General features: G+C 38.7%; 1 protein-coding gene across 4 annotated transcripts in view; it reads right to left on the bottom strand.

Moving 5' to 3' along the window:
* Positions 1-826: 826 nt before the first annotated feature.
* LOC133528380 (uncharacterized) overlaps positions 827-24152 on the bottom strand; it is a 563200-nt gene continuing 539874 nt past the window's right edge. The window contains exons 10-27 of one of the 4 annotated variants that reach the window (XM_061865752.1): positions 20163-20299; positions 17802-18006; positions 16775-16939; positions 15451-15644; positions 14871-14967; positions 14466-14714; positions 14013-14193; positions 13209-13314; positions 12237-12364; positions 7574-7728; positions 6899-7099; positions 6280-6424; positions 5769-5970; positions 4559-4694; positions 4120-4246; positions 3594-3729; positions 2820-2948; positions 2350-2490 (exon numbers count right to left, since the gene is read on the bottom strand). In XM_061865752.1, the coding sequence (XP_061721736.1) occupies positions 2867-2948; positions 3594-3729; positions 4120-4246; positions 4559-4694; positions 5769-5970; positions 6280-6424; positions 6899-7099; positions 7574-7728; positions 12237-12364; positions 13209-13314; positions 14013-14193; positions 14466-14714; positions 14871-14967; positions 15451-15644; positions 16775-16939; positions 17802-18006; positions 20163-20299 (2646 nt within the window). In that variant the 3' untranslated portion in view covers positions 2350-2490; positions 2820-2866. Of the gene's footprint in view, positions 2491-2819; positions 2949-3593; positions 3730-4119; positions 4247-4558; positions 4695-5768; positions 5971-6279; positions 6425-6898; positions 7100-7573; positions 7729-12236; positions 12413-13208; positions 13315-14012; positions 14194-14465; positions 14715-14870; positions 14968-15450; positions 15645-16774; positions 16940-17801; positions 18007-20162; positions 20300-24152 lie in introns of all 4 variants that reach the window. The other 3 variants (XM_061865750.1, XM_061865751.1, XM_061865753.1) reach the window with 3 other exon arrangements.

The raw sequence follows: 24152 nt of genomic DNA, 5'->3' as shown, positions 1-24152 counted from the left end.
GTTCATTCTGAATCATTAAAAACGTCTCTAGAATGGTTATTAAGTGAAATAATTACTCGGGTAAACGAAGCAGGTCAAAACTTGTACGAGCATCGCTATTACTCGGCTCTTTACGCTGCGTCGTTTGTCACACGTGTCGATACGGCTGGTCGATAACTGTTAAGAAAAAAATTACGTGATATTTGCTAAAAACGCCCCTCCCCCCCGAGTGAGATTTGGTAAGATTAAGCTTAACCCCCTCCCCCCCTTGAACGCCTCACGTAATTTATGGACGCCCCCCAACGAATCTGGCCTACTCCGAAATCGGCTTGGAAAAGAAATGACATGCACTTAATTAGATGTACTCCGTAGCTGTCATATTCAGAAGCAGACATACTGCATATCTGACCTAATAAGGATTGTACTTAATCAGTTTTTGTCCCACTGCTCAACTGGCAAAATAAGAAAATGACCAGCCTCGCCTAAATCATTTACATGTCTGTAAATTAAGCTACAATTTTGATAGCTTTGATACGAAATTCATAAGTTACCTAAATCCTATTAAAATTCGACGAGTTAGGCCATTTTCAGTTAGGCCGAGGTATAAGCAGAGGTCAAGTCGACATTTGGACAGGACACGCCTTATGGTGCTCCCACATTGGCTGTTAGGAAATGACAGAGAGCATGTTAGTATTGATAGTGTTTTATCGTGTTGTCCTTGTCACACAGTGTTATATAACAGCCAATGTTGGAGCACCATTACATACATATTATTTCTCCTTTGCCAAAAGTCCAACTTCTGACCGTTTAAAAATCTTAGAATAGAATAGAATAAAACTTTATTTTTTATAATTAAAGTTACAGAGTTAGTCGGGGAGGAAATACCTATTACTTTTTTCTGTTTTGATGGCTATCGTTCTGCGATCTATCAACGTAGCTGACGTTCATGAAGCTCCATTTACATCTTCCTTAACACTTATCGCCTGGGAGATATGAATAATGAAAAATTAGTTCGTATCAAATTACAAGAAGCTTGATTTCTCTTGTTTTATAAGTAAAAAGTCCGATAAATTAAAACAATTAGTGTTATATACAACCTAAAAAATATCCTCATTTATCTTGTGTGATTAGGATTACGTATCAAAACGATAAATTCGCGTAAGTACATCTTAAATTATGTATTATAAATTTATCACATTCGTTATAATGATATCTCTACTCATATAAATAGGTATATTAACGTAAATTCAATACTGACACGGAAAATCATTAAATATGGTCTTTTATAAAGCTAAATTGTATAAATAACCCATTTGAGATTACTGATCACAATGTGTTTAAATTATGCTAACAACCTTATTTATCGCACATTTGAGAATTTGACTAGTTACAAACTTGATCGCTTAATCGTACCGAGCCGCCACAGGGATAATAAGACACACTATACTCCAAGATATTGTAGGCTGAACTAGATTGCACTACTTACATGCAGTCATACGAAGTGGTTTGTCAACCGTAACGCTTGACTACTAACTTGCTAGGTATCGCCTATTTTTCAAGGTTGTACATGCACTCGTACAGTGCAATCTGATTCTGCCAACCCACGCCAACGATATTTTTCTCAGCTTTGGGCGTCCTATTTGTCTTCATCTATGCTCCCTCTCGATTTTATACGTTATACCTAGACTTTTATTTTATAATATCCCTCAATAACATCATTAATGTTTACAAAAAGGAATAATTCATATAAATCGCATGCACAATGTTTCATGATACAACTTATTTTTATTATTTATAAAACACTTTTAATATGTACACATTATCCTAGTGGCATGTTGCACCCCTGTTTCCATGTTATTCGTTTACTTACATGGCTAAAGTCTACCGTGTCTAACGTTTCACTCCGTATCCTACGTGGGGGCCTCCTCGATTTGGTCAAGTATTACATTAACGCTAGCGTCCTGAGTTCTATTTAATAAAAAATCCAAGTCGTCGGATATCTTGTTCAACATTCGGTCCGTCTCGGGCGAATCGTACGCCTTGTTCCACTCTCTGTTCACCTGCTCGATGTCCGACTTAGACTTCGACTCGTCTTTCAATATTTCCATGGAGGGGAGGGATATACTGGACGTGAAATCTTGATTTTTGCTGGATTTTTTTAGGCAGCTCTTGATGGGCGGCGATGGTATTTTGGAGACGTCCGGGTTGGATTGAACACAGAGGGTGCAGCTTTCTTTGGCGGTGTCGAACCGTTTTTCGGTGTAGGGTTCGAAGTCGACGGAGCAGGTGAGGAGAGGAGCGGGCAGGTCCCGGGGCGGGACGGGCGCGGCGTCGAGCACGCCGAGCTCGAGGCACACGCGCGCCAGGTACTCGGGCTGCGTGGCGGGCGCGCGCGGGATGAGGTCGCACACGGCGCGCGAGCGGCGCTCGTAGCGCTGCGGGCTCAGCACCGTCTCCTTGTACTCCACGCAGCGCACGATGTCCGCGCGGCTGTCCGGCGTCGACTGCCGCCTGTTACATGCACATATCACTTGACTCACGTCTACTAAACATATACGAAGTCATTTAAATCTGCAAACTTATTCGAAAAGAAAGGGTGACCGAACGCAATGAACATAATGAAGGTGCTAAAAAGTGTGCGGAGGGAAGCATGAGTTAGGAAAACTGCAGGATCTGCGGATATACGTGGGCGATAGGTACTGTTACATCATCAGTATCATTAATTCCATTGCAGAGCGGAACTTTGTTAGTGTTTAAAGACACAAAGCATGGAGACAATACAGCATGGAATGCTATCGGCCTATAATTGGATCAAAAGTGGATTAGGTTAAGCTACTCACTAGGCAAGACGATCGCTGCAACGCCCAGTCGCAGATAAAGTCATTTCTTAACGACGGGCCGGTTGCAAGAGATATCGGGATGTGGAACTCTTAGAGGGAGGTCTTTGCTCAGCGGTAAGATGGCGCAGGCTAAGTAAACAAAGTAAAATAATTTGAAAAAAACTCAACTACTAATTATGATAAAAATTAATACTAAGAAAATAAAACATGATGTTCAAAAATATAACTTGAATGATAACTTAGCATGATTGTTTTAAAAATTATAAAATTAAATTTTCTTCAATAAATTCGTCTTCTCGGGTCACGTTTTTTAAAACTACAATACAAGTTACTAATTCGAAAGTTAATTTATGGAAGCGTTGGTGGTCTAGCCGTATGGCGCACACGCCTTCCACATTCAAAGATTCTAACGCAGTACCAATGACTTTTTTGAAATGTATACACGAAATAAGTATCATTTGATATCTACCAATCTTTTTTCGGTGAAGGAAAGGTTACGGTTGGAAAGTCAGATGGCAGTCTCTTTTTAAACACTAGTACCTATGTCAATTCTTTGGATTAGGTTCTCGAGCAGACCCCAGGCTCCCCAAGTGAGCCGTGGCAAAAATGCCGGGATAACGCTTAGGGCATGATGATGACAGGCATTTATGATAGAGACTATCTAGTACCTACCAACAAACACATCACTTAGTCACTGCAACTGTTTTAACAGCCATATTTAGCCGGCGGGATTCTAAGTGTCACCATTTTTAGGTCGTGTACAAAGGAGAGTACCTGTGCAGCCGAGTGGGCGTGTCGAGCCCCGGCGCGGGCGCGCGCCAGTAGGCGCCGGGCGACGAGGGCGTCGGCGAGGACTCCAGGGTCCCCACGCCACCGCGGCTCTCCACCTCACCACCTTGTTTTATGTACACTGGAAAGGCAAACAATCCCGTAGGAATCGATTCATTGATTGAATAAGATGTATCTTTGAAATTGACAGCTACACGGTTTCATACATAATGCGGTAGCTCTGATTGTTTTAAGTTGAAGTTTGGTATAATGGCGACCACAAATATGGCGTACAACTAATATTTTAGCTGTCGAATCCGGAGGCAATATGTTTCTTATCTTAAACTTTAAAATTTATAGTATTATCAATAGCTCTTTAATAAAAATATACGTAAGAGGCTGCCGGTTTGAACTTGCATATTAATGGGCAACTGTATTTGGAATCTACTCCAAAGGCGTCAGAGGTCTCCGAATACTCACCAATTATACTACAAAAGGAGACTGTTTGTGAATACTGTCTTGGATTACTTACAACTGAGCGACGTATCGCCAGCTGGCGAGTCTTGCCAGTCCCTAGGCTCGCCCATAGAGAGTGCGCGCCTGGCTGATCGCAGGCACTCCTCGTCGCGGATTACGTAGCATATTATCATAGCGACGCCCTAAAAAAACATTGAAGTTTAACAGTAGACCAGTTACGTCCTGTAAAACCATCAACGTATTTAAAGCAATTTCAGTTTATTCTCTGGACACCGGTTTTACATTTTTCAGCATTGGTCTGATAATTCTCCCTCTCGTGATGCACGGTAGTTTAATTCCTTCAGTTCTTGAGAAGAGCTCTGTGCAGTTATTAATTAGCATCGGAGCCTAATAATGAAGGGACATTTGGGTGATTCATAAATCTTATTGCAATGACGTGAAGAGAGTGAGTTAAGTGTATCATATTTTAATGACTGAGAAGAATCGGTACGTACGTTGGCGAGAGCCGCGGCGGAAAGCGCAGCGACGTGTGAAATGCGTTGCTCGCCCGGCTGCGCATACGCCACGCCCGCCGCTTGCGCTGCCGAAGTAGTTAGCAGCAACGCTAGCGTATGTCGAACCACGCGCGTTCTGCATTACATAAATTACATTTTAAGTCTGCATTATACACAAACATCCATTTTCTCACTGGATACTGATTTGGGTTTTGTCTAACGCACAATATTACATAACACGACATAGTGTCGTAATACGATGCAATGGCATGTCAACACGCATCGTGAAAAATCACATGAAGCGTATCGTGTTGTAATGCAAGATACGGCATGTTTTTGGAACTAGGTACATGCCTAAGTGTAAGGCCTGAGTGGACGCTCGGAGCGGAGCGTTCGGCGGGGCGTGCAGCGGGGCGGGCGAGCGGGAGATAGAGCGTCCAGCGAGTGGCCTCAGCGCACGCTCACCGCTCGTGTGAATCGGTCGCATTCACCATGGCATCGACTTCGGACGACATTCTTGATTTCTTTTTAGAAGAGCATTTATGGCTCAAAATATGTTGTTTTTCTACAAAACAAGATCGTAGTGAAGCACAGAAGACGGTTTGGAGAATTTCCCACTTTATACGAAATCTTAACATGCAATGGATTAAAGGTGAAAATAAATACTTACTCGTAATTTTAACGCATGTCATAAAAAATATTTTGGTTAAATTTGAACTTTAATAACTGTTAATAGAGTTGAATATTATAACTGCCTACCTTCCATTTAATTATACAGTCTATTTTTGTATAAAGTGTGAGATGATAGCCAAAATGCTGGTTTATTTTATATGTCAATAATTATTTGTTTGCTTGACATGACTGCACGCTCTTATCGCCGCTGCAAATCACAAACAGGTTTGAACCTCTCCGCGACGCCCCGCGCGACGCTGCATTGCCCGCAAACTTGCCCGCTCGGCATTCGCTTTGAGCAGCGTCCACTCAGGACACTAGTACGAGTGTCCTTTGTTTGACATGCACGCCGCCCGCCCCGCCCCGCTGCACGCTTGTATCGAGCGTCCACTCAGGCCTTACACTTGCTGTGGAACAAGTAAAACAAGATAGTCTTACGGTAGTATGACTGCTGAAGTGGCAGCCCCTAAATATTCACCAGCCAACGCCTAAGTTTATCTGATGTAGTCTTTGTCTAAATATGTGACGAAATACTAACCGGTCAGCGAGGTAGCTCCGACGTTCCGCAGGAACCTTATGCGTGATAGTGCGTAATCGCAACGCAGCGCACAAAGCAAGCGCGAGGCACAGTAAAGCTAGCAGCGCGCAGCCCGCCGCGCACACAGCTTGCGCCGCTGCGCCCAGTTGTAGCGGCGCGCCGCCCCATAACCGCGCCGTCAGCCACGCCAGCGTGCACACTCCTGCAATTAAATATATCCGGTAGTCAGTTAAATTTTTACACTGGTATGTTATTTAAAGAGGTTAGTCAGAATTCAGTAGGTATACTATGGTCATTTGGATGATATATTATGTGTTGGAATATGATCACCAGAGTTTGTCGGTCATGTAGGAGTGAATTAAAATATTTTGACAGTAACTTGTTTACATACCTAAGTAACTTCAATTTTGGCAATTATCCTTTAAAAAGCGTATTTCGCAATTTCGTGTAAAATTCGATTAATATTGTCCACACCGATCAACCTACATGTTTAAAAGAAGCCTGTCCGTACCTGCTAGTAGCCCCACGGACGGCGCCCGTTGCTGACGGCCGGCCAACTCGGCTTGCAGCAGGAGCGGCTGTGCGCACAACGCCGCGCAGCCGGCGCACCAGCACGCCGCGCACACCCATCCCAGTGCGCCCGGGCATGCTTCCTCCTGCAAAAAACTTAATTAACCTCGGCCAAGTTTGATCACTCCCGGTAACAAACAGTTGTTGCATAAACAAGGTACTGCTATGTGTTTTTGAAGTAGGATTGTACCGCAATAACTGTCCACAGCCGTAGAACTCAAGGATATGGCGCTGCTTAGCTTGACATAAAACTGGAATCTTTCTAAAACTGCTTGGCGTCACACTTCTGTAGCATAAATTACACTGAGGACTATTTTTCTCTCTGGTAGCTTTCAATAGAACGGATACTCATACTCATACTCATAGTTTATTGATAATGTAAATTACAGGTCAGACACGGGACAGGTCAGGTCGGTGGATAACCACGCCTTCTCGCTTGAAGCTAACTCCATATCTTATGACGGTTTTACTTTCCCATACTTATATCCAATAATCTGCCCAGTATCATTTCCAACACTGCTAAAATCGCTACAAAGTATTCTCACAGATTAAATACGAACCTCTCTAGTATCGCACTCGAGTAACGTCAAGAGCGCTGCGGAATGTGTTCCTGCTGTCGCCGCCTTCAGCAACACGGGCAGCCGCGCCTTCCTCCCCGACGCTAGCCCCAGGACTTGCAGCGCTGCTGCCGCCAAGCACATGGCGCCACCGAGGCCGACTGTGATTTTCACTATTCCACGTAGATCTTTCTCCACATCAGTCTGAAATGGACAGAAGATAATTAATCAAATATGTATTGTTAATTCATTATTCCATCAGAAAAAAGCTTTCAAGTAATCGAGAGTTATCTCCAAAACATGGACTCGGCTATCTCTTCTGCAAAATTATTAGTCGTGCGAGACTACCTACTATAATATATAATATGTAATGTAATATAGCACTGGGGTTGTTGCGCACAAAACGCTAGCTTAGCTGCGTTATTTATTGTCACAAGTGGGTTACATGTACAACGGCTGAATTGAGATAGCCCGAATGGATCAAGGCATTCTTTAGCACTAAGAGTAAGTATTTAGGCTGTAGGTAGTGTATACTGACCGAGTTGTTGATCGTCATACTATGTATTTTGAACCGCAACATGTTGCTTGATTACAGAAGACCGAACATGTTAGCAGCAAATAATTATTTGAATAATAAAATTGTTGTCAAGAACAGGGTTAGGTAACTTAGGTACTTACTAGAGTGGATCTAGCGATGGTGAACAGTGCATAAGTGCCCAGCCCTCGGCAGCGGCACGTCACATGCGTAGGCTCGGTGACTCGCACTTCGCACGCCTTTGTGCTCCATGCGCGCGGCTCTTCCACCGTGCGTACACCACAGGCCAGCTTCGACGCTGATGAAGAAAAACGGTAGGTTAAGAGGAATTCCTAGTTGCGATTTTTCCATACAAACGCTCTCGACTGATTCCTCCCTGGATTTTTAACCTAGAGCAGTGATTTTTTCAAATAAGATCAATATCATCAATATCTGTGCCGCTATGTTTTGCTTTTTTGGATTATTTTATTTTGAAGAAAGATACAGCGCCTCGAAAATCGCAAAAACGGCTAAATTGAATTGGCTGTAAAAAAAGGCACAGTATACAAATATGACAAAAAATATCCAAAAAATCAAAACATAGCGGCATAGATTATTTCTTCCTCTTGCAATTTCCAAAATTTCATAATGATTAGTTGCGTTTTGGAGGAGGAAACAGTCGAGAGCGAAACCTCGATTTTTGAGTTTTTTGCGAGTGAATTTCGGTCCGAGCTGCAGTTGTCCTTATCGCACGAATTGGAGGCGGAGACAGTTTCTAAATATACGTACACAGGAGGAATAGTGATGGGCATAACATCCTTATTAGGGATTGCAGAACCGGTACTGTTTTAAAGAACCGGGATTTCTCGATACTTTCGGAACTGATCTAATTATTTGATTATTTTAAATAAAACGACAGCATTTTGCGATTTGACCACGTTTCGTATTATAATTTAATAATCACATTTTCTTTTATTACGTAGTAGGCAATTTTTTTTAGAAATATAGTATTTTACATTGCTCACACTTGTGCGTCACAAGTAAAAGATAACTACTTTGATGTTTGCCACTAGATAGCAAATTTAATGAAATTACATTGACGAGGGGATTTATATATAAGTATCGCAGTCGTATTGTATAATCCGCCGTATTACATTACGGCTAGTCGATATCAAAATAAGGGCCATTTTGAAATGCGGCGGTTCAACGATTAAGGTATGTTGGGTAAATACCGGATACGGGTGAAGAACGTAGGACATTCATTTCCCCCTAATTTGGCTTTATTTTTTAATGTTGGCAAAATTGTGTAAGACGCCATTTCATTGCGCCTCGACTGTCAGTGTCCCCGCGCCGCTCAGGGAGTCAGTCGGGCTTGTGCTATGTGCAATCACAGAGAGCAAGGTAAATTTCGCGAATTCTTCCTTCTATCCGATCTTCGCTCTGTAATTTATTTTTCGTATTGTGATGAAACTGTTTGTTTTTGTAATTGTGTTAACAGACCTAGCACTGCTGTAGACCGATATCCGATCTTGACCCTTCCAGGTAAAGATCGGACCAGAAACAATCAGATCTTTACCTATTTAAAAAACAGCAGTGATTATCAAACTTTAAATTTTCTTCAATTTACCTACTGACCTTAATTATCACATTTATTGTTTTCTTGATCACACTTTCGTACCATTATTTTTATCCAGTACCACTACCAGCGCGACGGTTACTGACAATGTAATTTTTTTTAATTTCCGCAACCCAAAGGTTGCCTTTTAGCGATAAGACCGCATGTTGTTTACCTGAGCTTATGTGTATGTTTTCTTTTGTATTGTTTTCTTTTATTGAGGTGTGCAATAAAGAGTATTTATATTGTATAGGGATGATGATACATGTTGAAATTTATAACAAAATCGAGTAAAATAGATAGCAAATGAGCAATTTTTCGCAATAAAGTATCTACACATACATAAGGATGCAGAAGTAGATGTGCACGCATACATACATTGCTAGTTTCGGATACAAAATAGAGATAGGGCTTCGAAATTAGTTTCCTTAAAATGCTTCAAGAGGGCTCTCTTTTCCTATATATTTACTTTACTCTTTACATACGATCCTTAAATTTTATCAAAAAAAAAAGATGGTTTATCAACTATATATAATTGCAAAATTAAACCAACGAAATCGAAATTTTAATTATTTTCCATACTTCAAGATGGGCTCTCAGTGACCTTGACCTTTTTAAAGAACTACTTAGTCTTTTTGATTTCTAAGTTTGATTCTTATTTTTTTGGCGACCTTCATTAAAAATAACTGGGCACGATTATTTTTTATTTTGATTTTTGTCCCTCCTACTTAAGTACTTAATATCTTCCAGTACATTCCATTCAATAAACAATACATTTACACTTTCCCTAAACCTGTACAGTTCACGAAATCTTAAATTGTCAAAACTACGCAACGTATCTATTATTTTAGTGGTTTTTTTTAATAATTCGGGTAAACCTTACAATAAGAGGTTTCTTAGCACATTGTTTACTTATCAAATTGCCTTTTTTTGTATCCGGGTTAAGATCGGATACAAAAGGGTAGACACCGGACCTATTTCTTTGTGATACCTTATTCTCTTTCCATTAGAAGCAACTTTTTTTCACCATCCAATGTTCTCCCTTGATGGCAAAACACTCGTTACCCTAAAAAAAAGTATTTCTTATCTTTACACAGGTACAACACTAAAACCGTTCTATATTGAAGATTACCAAAATTCAGGCCGAATCTACGGTTATTATTTAACGATTCGCTACGTACTTCAAGAATCTGTCACGTGTTGAGATCTCGAAAAATCATTTTTTCACGAGTTCTCTCAATTTCAATATTTCAAGGTTTCAATATACATACGTATGCAAAAGCGGCTATAGTTATTAATATTTACAATACTAGTTGATGGAGGGTAGATTTAGTTTTTTTTTTCCTGCCAACAAACTGTACTGCAGTTTGGCAGATTAGTAGTTTAAGGCTTTTTGTAATCTTCTTTTGATTCAAATAAATTAAATAAAAAATAAAAAAATCAGTCCCAAAATTGTCCGGCATTATCCCAACATACTTTACACAGATTGTCATTGCGATATATACGTTCTTCAATAAGGCGGCCCAAGTTTAGCCCCATCGTACTACAAGTTAAATAGATTGTAGTTTAACCATAGGTATATTTATACCTACTTACAAAATTTCACAACACACCGTGATCACTCCCAACTTACTGATACGGATAGGTACAGTCAAGTGTAAAAATATGGGTGTACACATCTTACTCAAAAATATGTCCCATAGCATCTTATTCCAGTGCAATAAGAGCGTAGTACCATATTTATGAGACGATTCTTTCGATACATATTTTTGCACTTGACTGTACGACGACAACCGAAGCTGAGACATCATTCTTTTTTGCAGTTTTTACCTATATGGTAATTAATATCTTTTATATTATATTATAGGTGTAAAATACATTTAGTACAGGTGATAGGGTGTTTGGTATTAGGGTGTAATAGATACAGTATAATATAAAAATTTAAACAATATTACGTGGTAACAACAAAAACAACTTGCGTCGGGCAGCGCAGAATAAATTCCGTCTGGCTCGCGGGCGATGTCGACGGAACGGCGCGCAATGAGCGAGCGCACGAGTCTCGCGTCTGTGTGCGCGCACTCACACTTAGATAGTTTCGGCTCCCGCCCACCGCAGCGCGACAGAAACATAGCTTCAAAAATTCGAGATTTGAAAAGTTGCTCAGCTAGGAATTGCTCTTAAGGGTCCCCAGCAAGCTCTGTTCTCCATATAAACGTAGTTACGCTCTCATATTAAAGCGACTAGCTAGTTAGTTTATGTGGCTTCAGATACCATAGTTAAAAAAATACAGCGAATTAAGAGGGAAGAATAGCTTTGCGATCCTAACGAAATAACGGTACTTTTTCTATGAAAAATCCATTTCGGGAGAAAACGGTTTAGTTTGATTTTGATGGCGACCGCTTCAGCATAATATATTCTAGGATTAGTGGTTTCGCTTTTTTGGAAAAAATAAATATTTTTTATTTTGCAAATTCTGAAAAAACCTATAAACCTAGTTTTTCATCGTGTCAATAACATACTTACTAAAAAATGATGGAGAATGGAAAATATTTTGAAGTGGAAACACATTTTCTCTCTTTGTATGGACGAGTACGAGCTCTACTTCCCTTTTAAGTTTTTCACAAAAAACTTGATTTTGTTTTATTTCGTTTGTTTTATAAACTCGAGCTGCAGAACTAGATATTAGCTCATGTCACTGTATGTGCAAAAAGTTTCATTACAATCTAACACGTAGTATTAAAATGTGAACGAATCTCCTTTTGTATGGGAAGGTGAAATTCGGCCGAACTTGCCGGGGACTCTTATAAAAATCAACTGGTCTGAAGATTGTGGTATTTTACACGTTCTACGAGTTTCCGGTAGAATTGTTATTTAAATCTTAGTATACTGTATAAGTAAGTACAATACTTGTTACACGAATTATCCAAAATAATAAAACTAACAAACGAACTAACTAATAAAACTGAACGAAGTGAAGGCTAGTTGGATGAAAGGCTCGTTGATAATTTTGTCCATTAATATATGGCATAATGAATATTATAGTCTTCTAAATCGTTATATAACGAATATTTCAGTTCAGTTAGAAGTGTCATAGAGTACTTATCGAACATTAAAAAATATGCTATTACAGTTTGATATATGAAACGTCAGTTCAAATAAATAAATGAAGATTAGGAAAAATATTATTAGTCGATATTGAATTGATGACTCACCGACGGCGCTGTAGTTGTGTACATGCGTGAAGAGCAGCGTGACGGTGTGCGGCAGCGCGCGGTCGACGCCGGCGCCCCACAGCTGCGTCTGCGCCGACGCCACCAGGAACTCCATCTCACGCCCGCTCCTACAAGTAGATCCGCTACAGCTGCGCCCGGACATCCCTTCATTATTACTAATAAATCATACAAAATTAATGTAATGATTAATTAAATTCAACTTAGATATAATGAATAAAAAAAAAACAAAGTTTCTATGATTCATATACTTTGTAACTATATGTAAAAAAAAAAAACAAGGTACGCATCAACGAAAACGCAATGTAACTTATTTTTAAATTTATAAGACTATGCGGTTTTACCAAAGAGTAATACATGTGGCAGTTTTTCAGCGCCATATATGTACTTCAGTTTTCAAACTCGGGATGTGTTTTTTTTTTCTTAAAATTTGCAAATTTCTACGATTATCGATTCTTCTCTTTTGTATGTTCAGTGTACCATCACCTATATTGTTAACTGTCCATCGGTGACCTTATTACAAAAGGTATAAGGTCCACCAACTGACAGTTAAGCGTGTTGCTGTTTGTACGTTCGAATTCGCCTGTTAGATCGTTAAATAATGTTACCTAATGTAAATGATTTTATGAACCATACGGAGTGATGTGTTATATTTTATATTACAACAATTTCTTAAACTACTTACTGTGTTCCAATTCTAATCTGATTCCAACTGATTCGTACTCTCTATATTACTGCCTCTTTTTTTTACCGATATTATGTTACTCTAATGAATTTAATGTTATCCTAAGAATTTAAATTCTAATTAATACACTTTGTATTTGCATACTGTTTGGTGAACAGTTGGAAAAGGTGAAACGTATTTCTTATACACTAACACATGTAATCTTTACCCTTTTTCAGCGAATAAATTATTGTTTGTTTGTTTGTTTGCTAGAAATAACTACAACTTACTTGAATTCAATAGACCTGCCCAGCGAAGGCAGTCGAGTACCAAGGTTGTGATATTGAATAGCTATAACCGACGCATTCCCGTTCCTTCCCACCAGCTCTACGCCCACTGAAATATAATGAATTGTTATAGAACCTACATGCTACAAATTCTGGAGAAAACAACGACACAATAGTATTTTATACAATAGTGATATAATGGAGATATTTTCAGTCACATACCGTGTTTAAGCCACGAAGCTTGTTGCCTGGCCTAGTAAGGTTAGGTACGAGATTGAAAAGCTTGATTATATTATATCACTATTATATACAATAATACTTTTTCTATGAGTCAACTAAAATCTATTTCTACTATACAACTTAAATAATTAAACCTAAATTAGGTCAGTATCTCAGGTAAACAAAAGGAATAATGCTATCCCTTGGTTTTGTCTTGACCGCGGCGAGACGTTATTGATCAAATTCATTATAGTTCACTAAAGCATTTAGTCGGGAGCCCATAGTGATTGAGTCGGGAGTCCATAATGAAAAGTATGCGATTGTAGTTTTGTATACGAAATATTTATCCAACCATTAAAGTCGACGAGTAGAAAAAATAAATATTACTCCGTTTTTTTCAAGGATTATACAGTTTATTCCTCTTCACTAGTTCCAAGTGCACTAGTTAAAAAACCCCCTTCTAACCTAACACTTCTTTGCTGCGTCCATGTCGTCTAACCGGTGGTTATCGGAGCCGGTCATCAAGAGCCTTCCGTCCGAGAATTACAAATAAATTGTGACTGAGCAAATAGTACTTAGTAGGTTTACCTGAGGCAAGTAGCCATTCCTCGGTACCGGTGCGCTCTGCATGCATCTTGAAATGTGCAGCGTTATCTTCCAAAACGGGCTTGGTTTTCACGGAGAAATTATCAAAATGGTGCAGATGGAGGTCGTGATTGTCTCGCATGCCTGCGGCATCAGCGATGGCATTTTGTAGCTCGTATATTTTCTGTAATACAATGGTTAAGACGGTTTAAATACCTGCCTCTGTCCATTTGGTTTCAGTGCACTGTTTACTGAAGAGGCTGTGGTTTAACTAAGCATATACATGTTATACAATGTTTGTTTGTTAAATGACATTGTTAGATCAAAAATAAAAAAATATTTTAGTAAGTCATTATTTTTATAAATTTTCTCTAGAGGTTTTTTATGAAGGTCAGATGAAATGTAAAATTAAACCTTCATTATCGTTACACGCCGGGCGTAATGCGTTAAACCTACCTCTTCATCTAAAAAGGTGTCTGGATGCTTTAAAAGTGTATCGTATATCTTAAGCAGATGCGGCACGCTCTCTGTCCGGTCCTTTGGCTTCCCGGCGGCGGAGAGCAGATAGTACAGCATTTGTCTGGAATGCTGTAACGGCAGGGTGCCCTCGCCAGGATGCGAGGGAAGGGAGCGCAGGACCGCCCCGTATTGGCGAGCTATGTCGGACACGTTGCCCCAGGAATAGCCGTTGTATATCCGGCTGAACTGAAATCGATATACGGATTGTCATTACTATAGACAAAATAATTATATTAACATGCAACAGACGAAGAATAAATCGTGGAACTGTTTAACGGTAGCGCAAGAAGGCGCTGCTCGCGGTGCCATACGTTTACGATAAAATAAACATCTATTGCATACCTGTTCATAAATGTTTTTCAATGAATCTGCAACACACCCGGAGAAGTCAGGTAATAGCCACTTTACTCCATGCTGACCAGTCTTGGGCTCACAAAACCTGTAGCAACAATAAATGTTAATCCAGTGCAGTGTTGTTGCAAGCGTAAGTTGTAAAATAACATTAGAATAGGCAATTTTTATTCGAGCCCGTCGCTTAAAACGTTTAAGTAAAACAAAAGTGCAAACTCAAACAGCTTCTTTAGAAAGTTGTATAGAAAATTCTCGCGACAATTACCTTGTTGTTTTCGTTCAGTTGGAAACAAGCCAGGTTATCAGGTTAATATAAAATCACACAAAAATTCAAACTTAAAGCGCATTTTGAGCTTGCGATTAAAAGCGAACAATCGACTAGTTCTTACTTTTACTATTTCTTAGCGATAGCCTTAGTGTTGATGTGTACCTAGCAAATATTATGCGTCTAGGCGGAGGAAATTTGTGTGACCGAAGTGCTCTTAGGCCAGCGCAGTCCCTGGGACTTCACGGTATTTTTTTCAATATATCTTTAGTGTTTATGTTTACATAATATTGGTTCATTGCTTACCTAGTGGTTTCTCCGCTGTGTCCAGGAGGGCATACAGCTGAGGCATGTGCCCCTGGAGCTGTCCTGGGCCATCGTAGCCCGTGTGAAGCCTCGGCCTCGCAGGCCTCGTCATTTGGACTCAGAACCCACATGGTGACTCCTTTGGAATTGGTCCCTGCTACCGATGATACTTGGCAATTATATTGGCCTGATTTCTGAAACGGAAGGAACCTGTGGTAAGAACAAATAACGCACGAATAACGGCCCGATTCGAAGAATGATTTAGACAAGTGTAAGATCTTGGAAAGATCTTTAAAAGATCGATAACTAAACGACATATCAAAATTGACGTTTCTTTCGATTCCGTTGTGATCCCAGTAAGATCTATCTACGATATTTCTAACGTCAAAGTGACATTAGTTACCCGAATCGAGCTAATATCTAAATCAGAACTTATCGTTATCGTATCTCATTCTTCGAATCGGGCCGTAACTCAGACAGACGCATTTCTAGGATTAAAAATGTTGAAAATTAATAATAATTAATACTCGGTTTTTCTAGGAAAAGCTATTAAGGCGATATTTTTTGTAATTAGAGGAGAAAATTATTCTCGTAAAAATCGTAACTTAATCTAGAGAATTGTAAAGCGTGGTTTCTGTGGAATTTTTATTAGGAATTTTAATAGCTCTTAAAAAAGTAATAAATTTGTCCTCAATATCGAAAATAAGTACCTGGAATAAAAATTTCTTAAACAAAATGCGTGTAAATCGTGTCACGACTAAGGGGTTATCGATTAATTACATCACACGTTTAGGGGGTGGGAGGGGGTCAAGAAAATGTGACATTTTCTGACAAGGGGGAGGGGGGAGTCACAAAATTTGTGACGTCACTTTAACTTCATCGGTAACCGATTTTTGCTACACAGTTAAACGACGAGTTTTTGAAACGGTAATTATTTTTATTCGGTTATTTTTCTTTCCCAATCTGTTTTCTGTTATAAAATTACTAATAGGTATTTCTTTTGTCAAAAATATTTTGATAATACATTAATAATACCTAACTCAATTTGCCTATTTCGTTGAAAACAAAATTGCCAAAAATGTGACGTCACACCAAGTGTGACAAGGAGGGAGGAAGGGGTCAAAAAACTTCGAAATTCGTGTGATGTAATTAATGGATGACCCCTAACGAAGAAAGAAAGTTTGGAAAGATTTCCCGAAAAAACTTACTATTATATACAGACAGTGCAATACTAGGTAAGTATATTACATAGGTACTTAATATAAACATTCACCTTTAAGACTAGCTACAACTGCTACAAGGCTTAGAATGCCTGTCAGCTCACCTGAACATCGAAGAGCTTGAGTACACTGCCAGCAGGGTAAAGGTCTTCCCAGACTTCGCGGCCGGGCACCATGGGAAGCAGATTTTTGCCCAAAGCCCAACTGAAGCCAAGAACACCGTGCATTCGCCCCGCCACGGCCAGGCACGTTATGCTCACGTTATCACCCTTAAAAGGAAAAATCTATATCCATTTGACCATTACATATCTACATTGGAACAGAAGGACTCTAACTAACGAGTTGTTGTTGCGACACTTGCGACGTGGAGTCCATTAGATGATTAGAATTCGCCTATTACCATTGCCTACTTAGCCATTGGGAACATTCACATGAATGGCTTTATGACTTTGACAAGTTAATACTTAGTTATCTTAGTTACATTAAAGCACGACTTTCATGTATAGGTAATTTTTAATAGTAAATAGCGCGGTGTGATTAGGCTGTGTATTTAACAGAGTTTTTAAGAAACTTTCAATTAGGAGGTCGCAGGTTCAAATCTTGACTCGTACCAATGAGTTTTTTTTTATTGAGGAAACCTGACTAGTTTCTCCTCTTGCTTGAAAGCTCAAATGGCAGTCACTTTCGTAAAAACTAGTGCCTACGTCGATTCTTGGGAATAGTTGCCAAGAGGACCTCAATGTCCCATAAGCCGTGGCAAAAAGCCGAGACAAGGCTAATAAATATGATTATATTGCATATAACTCTTGAGATATTGTTCTTAGTTCTCTTTAATTTCTGTAAGTTCAAATAAGATTCTAAGGTTAACTGGAAGAGATCCCTTAAAGGGATAAGTTCGCCTTTGTACTTAGCTTTTCCCAATTGTAAGTTACTTTTATTATGTGTTTTTGTACAATAAAAAGCATGGGCTTGCTTTTGGGTCAGCTGCTAGTAAATAGACTGTTACAAGAGTGCACTCTCAGATCAAATTCAGTATGTTAAGACTCCCTTAGTTGTCTCCGTCATGAGTAGGAAGCACTGACGATTGACGATCCATCGATACCGTTCTAAACTAAATATCACAAAGTCTACCTTATTGACAGTGAGCGCAGTTGGCAGTAGTCTGATGTCAGGCGGCTTGAGCACGTGCAGTTCCAGCGCGCGGCACCGCCTGCGGCCCGCGTCGTCAGCCGAGCACGACCAGCGCCCGCTGTCGGGTGTTTTCGCCTCCGTTATGCCCAGTACCGACATTCGACGCCCTAACGCGTCCTCTGCCACCGTCCTGGTCCAAATATCCCTGGGAAATTTTATAGGCTTTTATTTTTATTGCCGATTACAAAATTCTACGGTTGTTGCACAAATAAAAGTCCATTGCTTAAGCCCATTGTTAAAGTAAAAGTTCTTTGATTAGGTACTCATTAAACATCTATGGACTATCTGATTCGGTCAAGTTATGTTTTAATGTATGGGGATTTGGGGAGGACAAACAAATTATATCCTGTTTGAAACGAATGTAGTAAGTATACCTTTGAGTATGGTGCTTTACGCACACTAGCGTCCCTTCCCCTCCCCTGACGCAATCCCCCCCTTTACACAGGTTGACAGTTTGTTTATTTTTTGGGAAGGTAATAATTAGTTTCAATTTGGATATAATTTGTTTTTCAAAAAACATAATTTGACCGAATCATAGCGGCCGTATTCGAACAATGCTTATAAGATGTCACAGCGATACTATATCGATCTGTCAAAAGTTACGTTTTTGGTTGAAAAAATGAAACTTTTTGTAACAGATCAGTATAGTATCGCCGTATCTTATAAGCATTCTTTGAATACGACTGTATAAATGTTACAACCGATGTTTGCTACGAAACGGAAACTTGATACTACGGGCTACGTCGTAGCACACGAAGAATCGAATAGATGTCGATAATATATCCCAGGCCACTTCAAGTTTTAGTTATTCGATCTGTTTCCGATATGAAACTAATCTGTCAGTGTCAACAGTGACGTTATTGGTTAAAAAAATGTTGTCATATCGGAAACAGATCGAATAACTAAAACTCGAATTGGCCTATTATTCTGATTGTAATAGCCGTAATAGGTCATGAATTTGATCTGGATTTGTTATGGATATGATCTGTCAGTGTCAAAAGTGACGTTTCTAGTTGAAGAAATGTATTTATACTCGAGAAAATTCGACCCCTACCGCCGTGACTCTAGTGACCGGGTGGTTGACGCATCTGCCGCAAATGCAGAGGACGCTGGTTCGACCCCAGCCCTGGGCACTAGAGGCCTTTGTCACTTTTTCTTTCGTATTTGACATCTATTTTAGTTTATAATTTATATAGTAGTAAAAGCAGTGTTTCTACTTGTCATAAAATCATTTTATTCATCAGATCATATTTATAACCTATTATAACAATTAGCATAAGCCTACATTTCTTGAAATTACACCAGTATACGTAATTCGCTCCAAAAAAGACCTCACGATTGAAAAACACGAGTAGGTATATAATGTTGCCAGCAAGATGCGCTCACGCAAGATGTACACGATAAAAAAAACAACAACTGCTTTCGTAAACTTTTGAATGCCGCTCCTTGTTGATAAAACTTTCAATAAATATATTATGGCATAGCTCGTAATTACTGTATAATATACTCGTAATGTCTACTTGACGGTTCTGTCTGTGTCTATTCTATGTACGTACTTAGCATACGCATTTACAAGCTCGCAGTAAAATGGCTATAAACAACATTTCCATATGTAAATTAAAATCTCACTTTGACATTTGCTAATGAAACATCGCGAATAAGTCATAGACATAACAACATTAAGTTTAGGAGACACATCAGCACATCAAGAACAAGATAAATATTGGGGGTACGATATTTTCTAAAATAAATAAGAACTTGTTACTTAAATGTAAATATGTTGATTTTTTATTATATACACTTACTCATACAATTTTCTGTTGCCATTATGGCATTTACCATTATGAAAACTATTGTTGACTATATTCGGGCTCATTTCACTAATAAATTTTAAAAGTATAGTTGCTTATGTAGGTAAGAAAAAAATAGAAGGGGAAGCAATTTGTCGAGTCGTTGTCAAGGAGACAGGAGGTGGCCATGGGAACTCTGTGATAAAACAAAGCAAACTAATCGTGTTTGGGGTTGTTAGAATTTTATTGTCTCGATAAGTATTAGTAGTCTGTGGAAAGAAAAGTACAGTCAGCGATTAAAGATTGTACCAAAAATTACATTTTTGGCAAAAAATGAATTTTTCTTACACAAGCTATATGCATGCCCAGTAGAATACTTCCTTCCGGTTGGAACTGTACTTTGAGATTACCAATCGGACTTTGTTCGGCCGAAGAAGACATTATTTATCGAATAGATTATAACTTATAATACGACCCATTTTACTGTAGGATTGCGTAAATGTCAGTTTACCTGGTAGTTCCATTGAAGTTGACTTTGACACCGTCTTTGTACCAGGTGAAAGCAATGTCAGGGGAGCCGTAGGCCATACAGCTGAGGATGAACTCCGAGCCTTCCCACACCTCAGGCCGCTGGTTCATTATCAAAGCCTGCAACAACATTGGACAATTTTTCTTATTCAATAAAGTCCTGTTTTCTAATTGAATACATTTCGTTCGATCGGAGGCATATCGAAAAACGGAAAGCGCCATGTATAAATTGATTGTGATGACAGATGCTAACGAAAAGTCAAGTGTAAAAATATGGGTGCACTTATCTTACTCAAAAATATGTCCCATAGCTCTTATGTCGGCGAATTACGAACTACGGGACATATTTTCGAGTAACTTGTACGCAACCATATTTTTAACTTGACCGTACATAATTATTGAAGTTTCCATTAGAGGAACTAACATACACATTAACTATTTTAGAAGATTACACTTGGTTATGGCCCCGTACAGAATGTACAGATGAGAAAGTGGCGGAAAACGTTCTAAAAGTTGGAAATTTCTCAGAAATTGTTATTTTGGAAACGAGATGTTTCAATCTTCATACGGAAAATGTAAACTTTATGAAATTTGCTTCATATAAATTAAGGGTTTTTGGAAATTGTTGTCTATGGAAGCTTCTTTTCCGATCTTGATTTGAATCCTATACTAAAACTAATAAAATTTGTTTTAATAAAATATAGCCTACATATAGCCAACCCCGAAGTGTGGCTAAATGTTAAAAGTCTCTGTACGGAAAGATGACGTACATACGTAAAACTTGAGCCTCGGAATAACAGTATGTTACTCATGGTTACTCTCAGTTTATTTCCTTAATCATAATTTAAATAATAAGCTATCTAACGCGCTCCCACACAGAGGCTTACATTATTCCTCATTTACATTCCGTACAAAACAAGCTCGTAATAATAATGTTTGCCGAGAAAGCGTGAATTTACGTGCCATTTAAAAGGTTAGGGCGGGAAGATGTTCCTCCACTATTAGTATAATAAAGAAGGTGCTAAGTCAGGTTAACGAGAAGTAGCCGCTGCTAAGAATGGCTGGCTGGCGGCGCGCCAACTATCGCTAGAAAATGCACATTTCAAATAATTAAACTTTGCCCGAAGACATTAAGGCCTAAGTCAGTGACTAGATTTTTAATTGGTCTTCAGACTTTTTTAAGGTGCCGTAGATTCAGAGAGCTTAAAAAAAATTAACGCTGTTTTAGATCATAATACGGTTACCTAAAATTTTGTTAACAATCTTGAGGATTTTCTCTAGTGATTTCATCGATCCGAAACCTGATTTTATACTTTCGCTTGATTGAAAAAAAAATCACGAACGCAGACCTAATTTTAAAAATTTGTAATAATTTATGCACAAAAACAAATAATATCGAAAGTTGCTTCTATAAATGCGCATTATTATTTTTGAGCGAACTCATCGATTACTTTTTTTTGTTAAAATTTACAATAAATTTAATGTCAATTATATGATATCCGCGGTCCGGAGCACGCATATCCATGTCGCTCAAGCTTGCGGGGCCTTAACGTTTATGCGGATCACTATCGCTGAGATCAAACGAAATATAGGCTTAGTTAATCGGCCCAGTGATTTTCTATTGATGTGCACGCAATGTCGATATTAGTTTCTGCTGATTACAGATATGCTATGCTAGCGTCGGTAATTAGATTAATAGGTATGTAACATTGTTGCATTACGTGTTCTGTTAAGTATCACAAATGCATCATTCGAAGTTTACAATCTTATCTTGATTTGAGTACACACGCGGTACATTTTCGTTGCAACGTACAGTGCGGATACAGACACTGAGAGTAATTTCAGATTTTCCATAATGTCAATATCCAGCGAGGAAAATGGGGACTACGTTTGTATGGAGCAGCGGCCGTCCCCTTTTGTCTTAAAAAGAACTCGGAGATAACACTTCAGAGAAACTGTAATGTTTATGAATTCCTTAAAAACTTCTTCTTGGGAGTTATTTATTGTATTAGTGTTTAAAGAAGCTGAGAGCACACATTAATGTTTAAACTTTGTATCAAAAGTTCTACTAACCACAAAAGAGACTAAGAGCTCATTCAAATAATGAAATGTATGTATTTCCTCGTAACTGTACTATCCATTAGAGAAGAATGGAAGTGTAGATGATAATAAGATGACCCAGTAATGTCACAGTTATAATAACTACAGTAACCTATTTTCCTCAATTTCGGAATTCACTTTGTATGTTCACCCTTACTAATGCAGGTTATTTATGCTAACGGCGCCCTTGTAGCATGTTTCGGTAGTTGTAGGTAACTAGGTACCTACTGCGCGCGGTTTGCGCATATTTAACTTTTGTTTGAAGACGGACTACTCTAACTAAATCTACTCTGGCAATGCGCGCAGCCTCGCGTTGAAGACAAATATAATTACTCCAGCAACATGTATTACTGAGAACGGGCCTTACATCACTAATGTTACACACGTCCTGAAACTTAATAGGAGTATGTGTGCAGAAAATTAGTGACACCCGCACCAACACAATATACTCAAAGAGGAGATATTACTCAGTTCATAACAATGGGCACAAACGTACTTCATGTGTCTCTCGGTAGCTCGAATATGCAAGAGCGATGAAGATGTAGATAACTTTTTTCGAATTGTCGATGTTCACGGTATGCTATCGGCTTACGTAGTTTCAAATATTTCCACGGCCATGTCGATTAAAGTTGTAAGTAAGTTTTCAACTGTAGAATTAAGATTACGCAGTAATCTTATGAAATACCCGCATCTGTCAGTTTACTCTTTCTAATTCGAGGTACTAGTAGTATCTTAGTATATGACTTAAACCGTTTTTTTCGAACTTAAATTAAAAACCAAGGAATTGGTTTACGGTCGAAACCGAGCGGTCGATTTTTATGTCGTAACTAGCCGAAATCGAAACTATGCCTTCGGACACTATTACTTAGTATACACATAATAAACGTGAGTGTAGGTGACGGCCAATCAATGGATTGTCATTGATTCGGATTAGCTTGTTATTATAATTACGAGCTGTCGCAATTGATAATTAACTACATGTCTCCCTATAATCTGAGGCTAGTGTGAATACCTCCAGGATGGTGTTATCTCCCATTGTTCAGTTACAACAGTGCTCTCAAAATATGTGATTAGTTTATTTGGGCAATGTTAGTGGAGTTCCGAAGTTACCAATTCGTTATGATTAATATGTGGGTATTATTAAATTCTTAGTATAATAAAAATTGGGATTCGGAGATAATTAACTTGAGGAACTTTTAACTGAATGGACGAGACCGCCGCAGCGTACCATGTTATACAATAAATATTGAAACTAATACTTCGTTTTCACAGATTCATTTAATATTTGGAGAGTTTAATAAGCAATGTTATAAAGGGAAGTTAATTTCCGCGTTAGAAGTTTTAAAAATAAAGGTGACATTTTATTTATGTCATATATTACATTACTTACCCAAGTATGAATCAGTTTTACATGGCGTGAAGGCCCCAATCCCACATATGAATAATGAATACTGCTGTTTTAAAGTTTTTTGTAGTCCCATAAAAATCGCCATGTTCATCTGTCTGTATGTAAAGTTTGCCCGCGATTTAGCATAGTGATTATTAGTAGGTACTATGAAAGAGAAAATAAAGAAAAAAAGAAAGATGAAGATGGTAGAAAGAGGTAATTTAGAATAGATTCATATCTAATAATATTAATTATGCCCTTAATGTAAAAAAATAAACTTAAGGTACGACTGTTTCTTTAACTATACCGACTATAACTACTTATACCGTACATACTTTATAACCCAACACTTGATTTAGCGTTTTGCGTCCAGTACCTATGTTTTTTACGGCCTTACCGTGTCACATTGCGTACTATTCCCAGAGTTAAAAGAGGCCATTTACAAAACGGCACCTCGTAAAAGATCACATTTGAAACGATCAAAGT

The sequence above is a fragment of the Cydia pomonella genome, chromosome 19 (assembly GCF_033807575.1).
Source record: "Cydia pomonella isolate Wapato2018A chromosome 19, ilCydPomo1, whole genome shotgun sequence".
Taxonomy (NCBI): Eukaryota; Metazoa; Arthropoda; class Insecta; order Lepidoptera; family Tortricidae; genus Cydia; species Cydia pomonella.
Note: the sequence above shows the minus strand (reverse complement) of the source record. Positions and strands in the feature narration are given on the sequence as shown.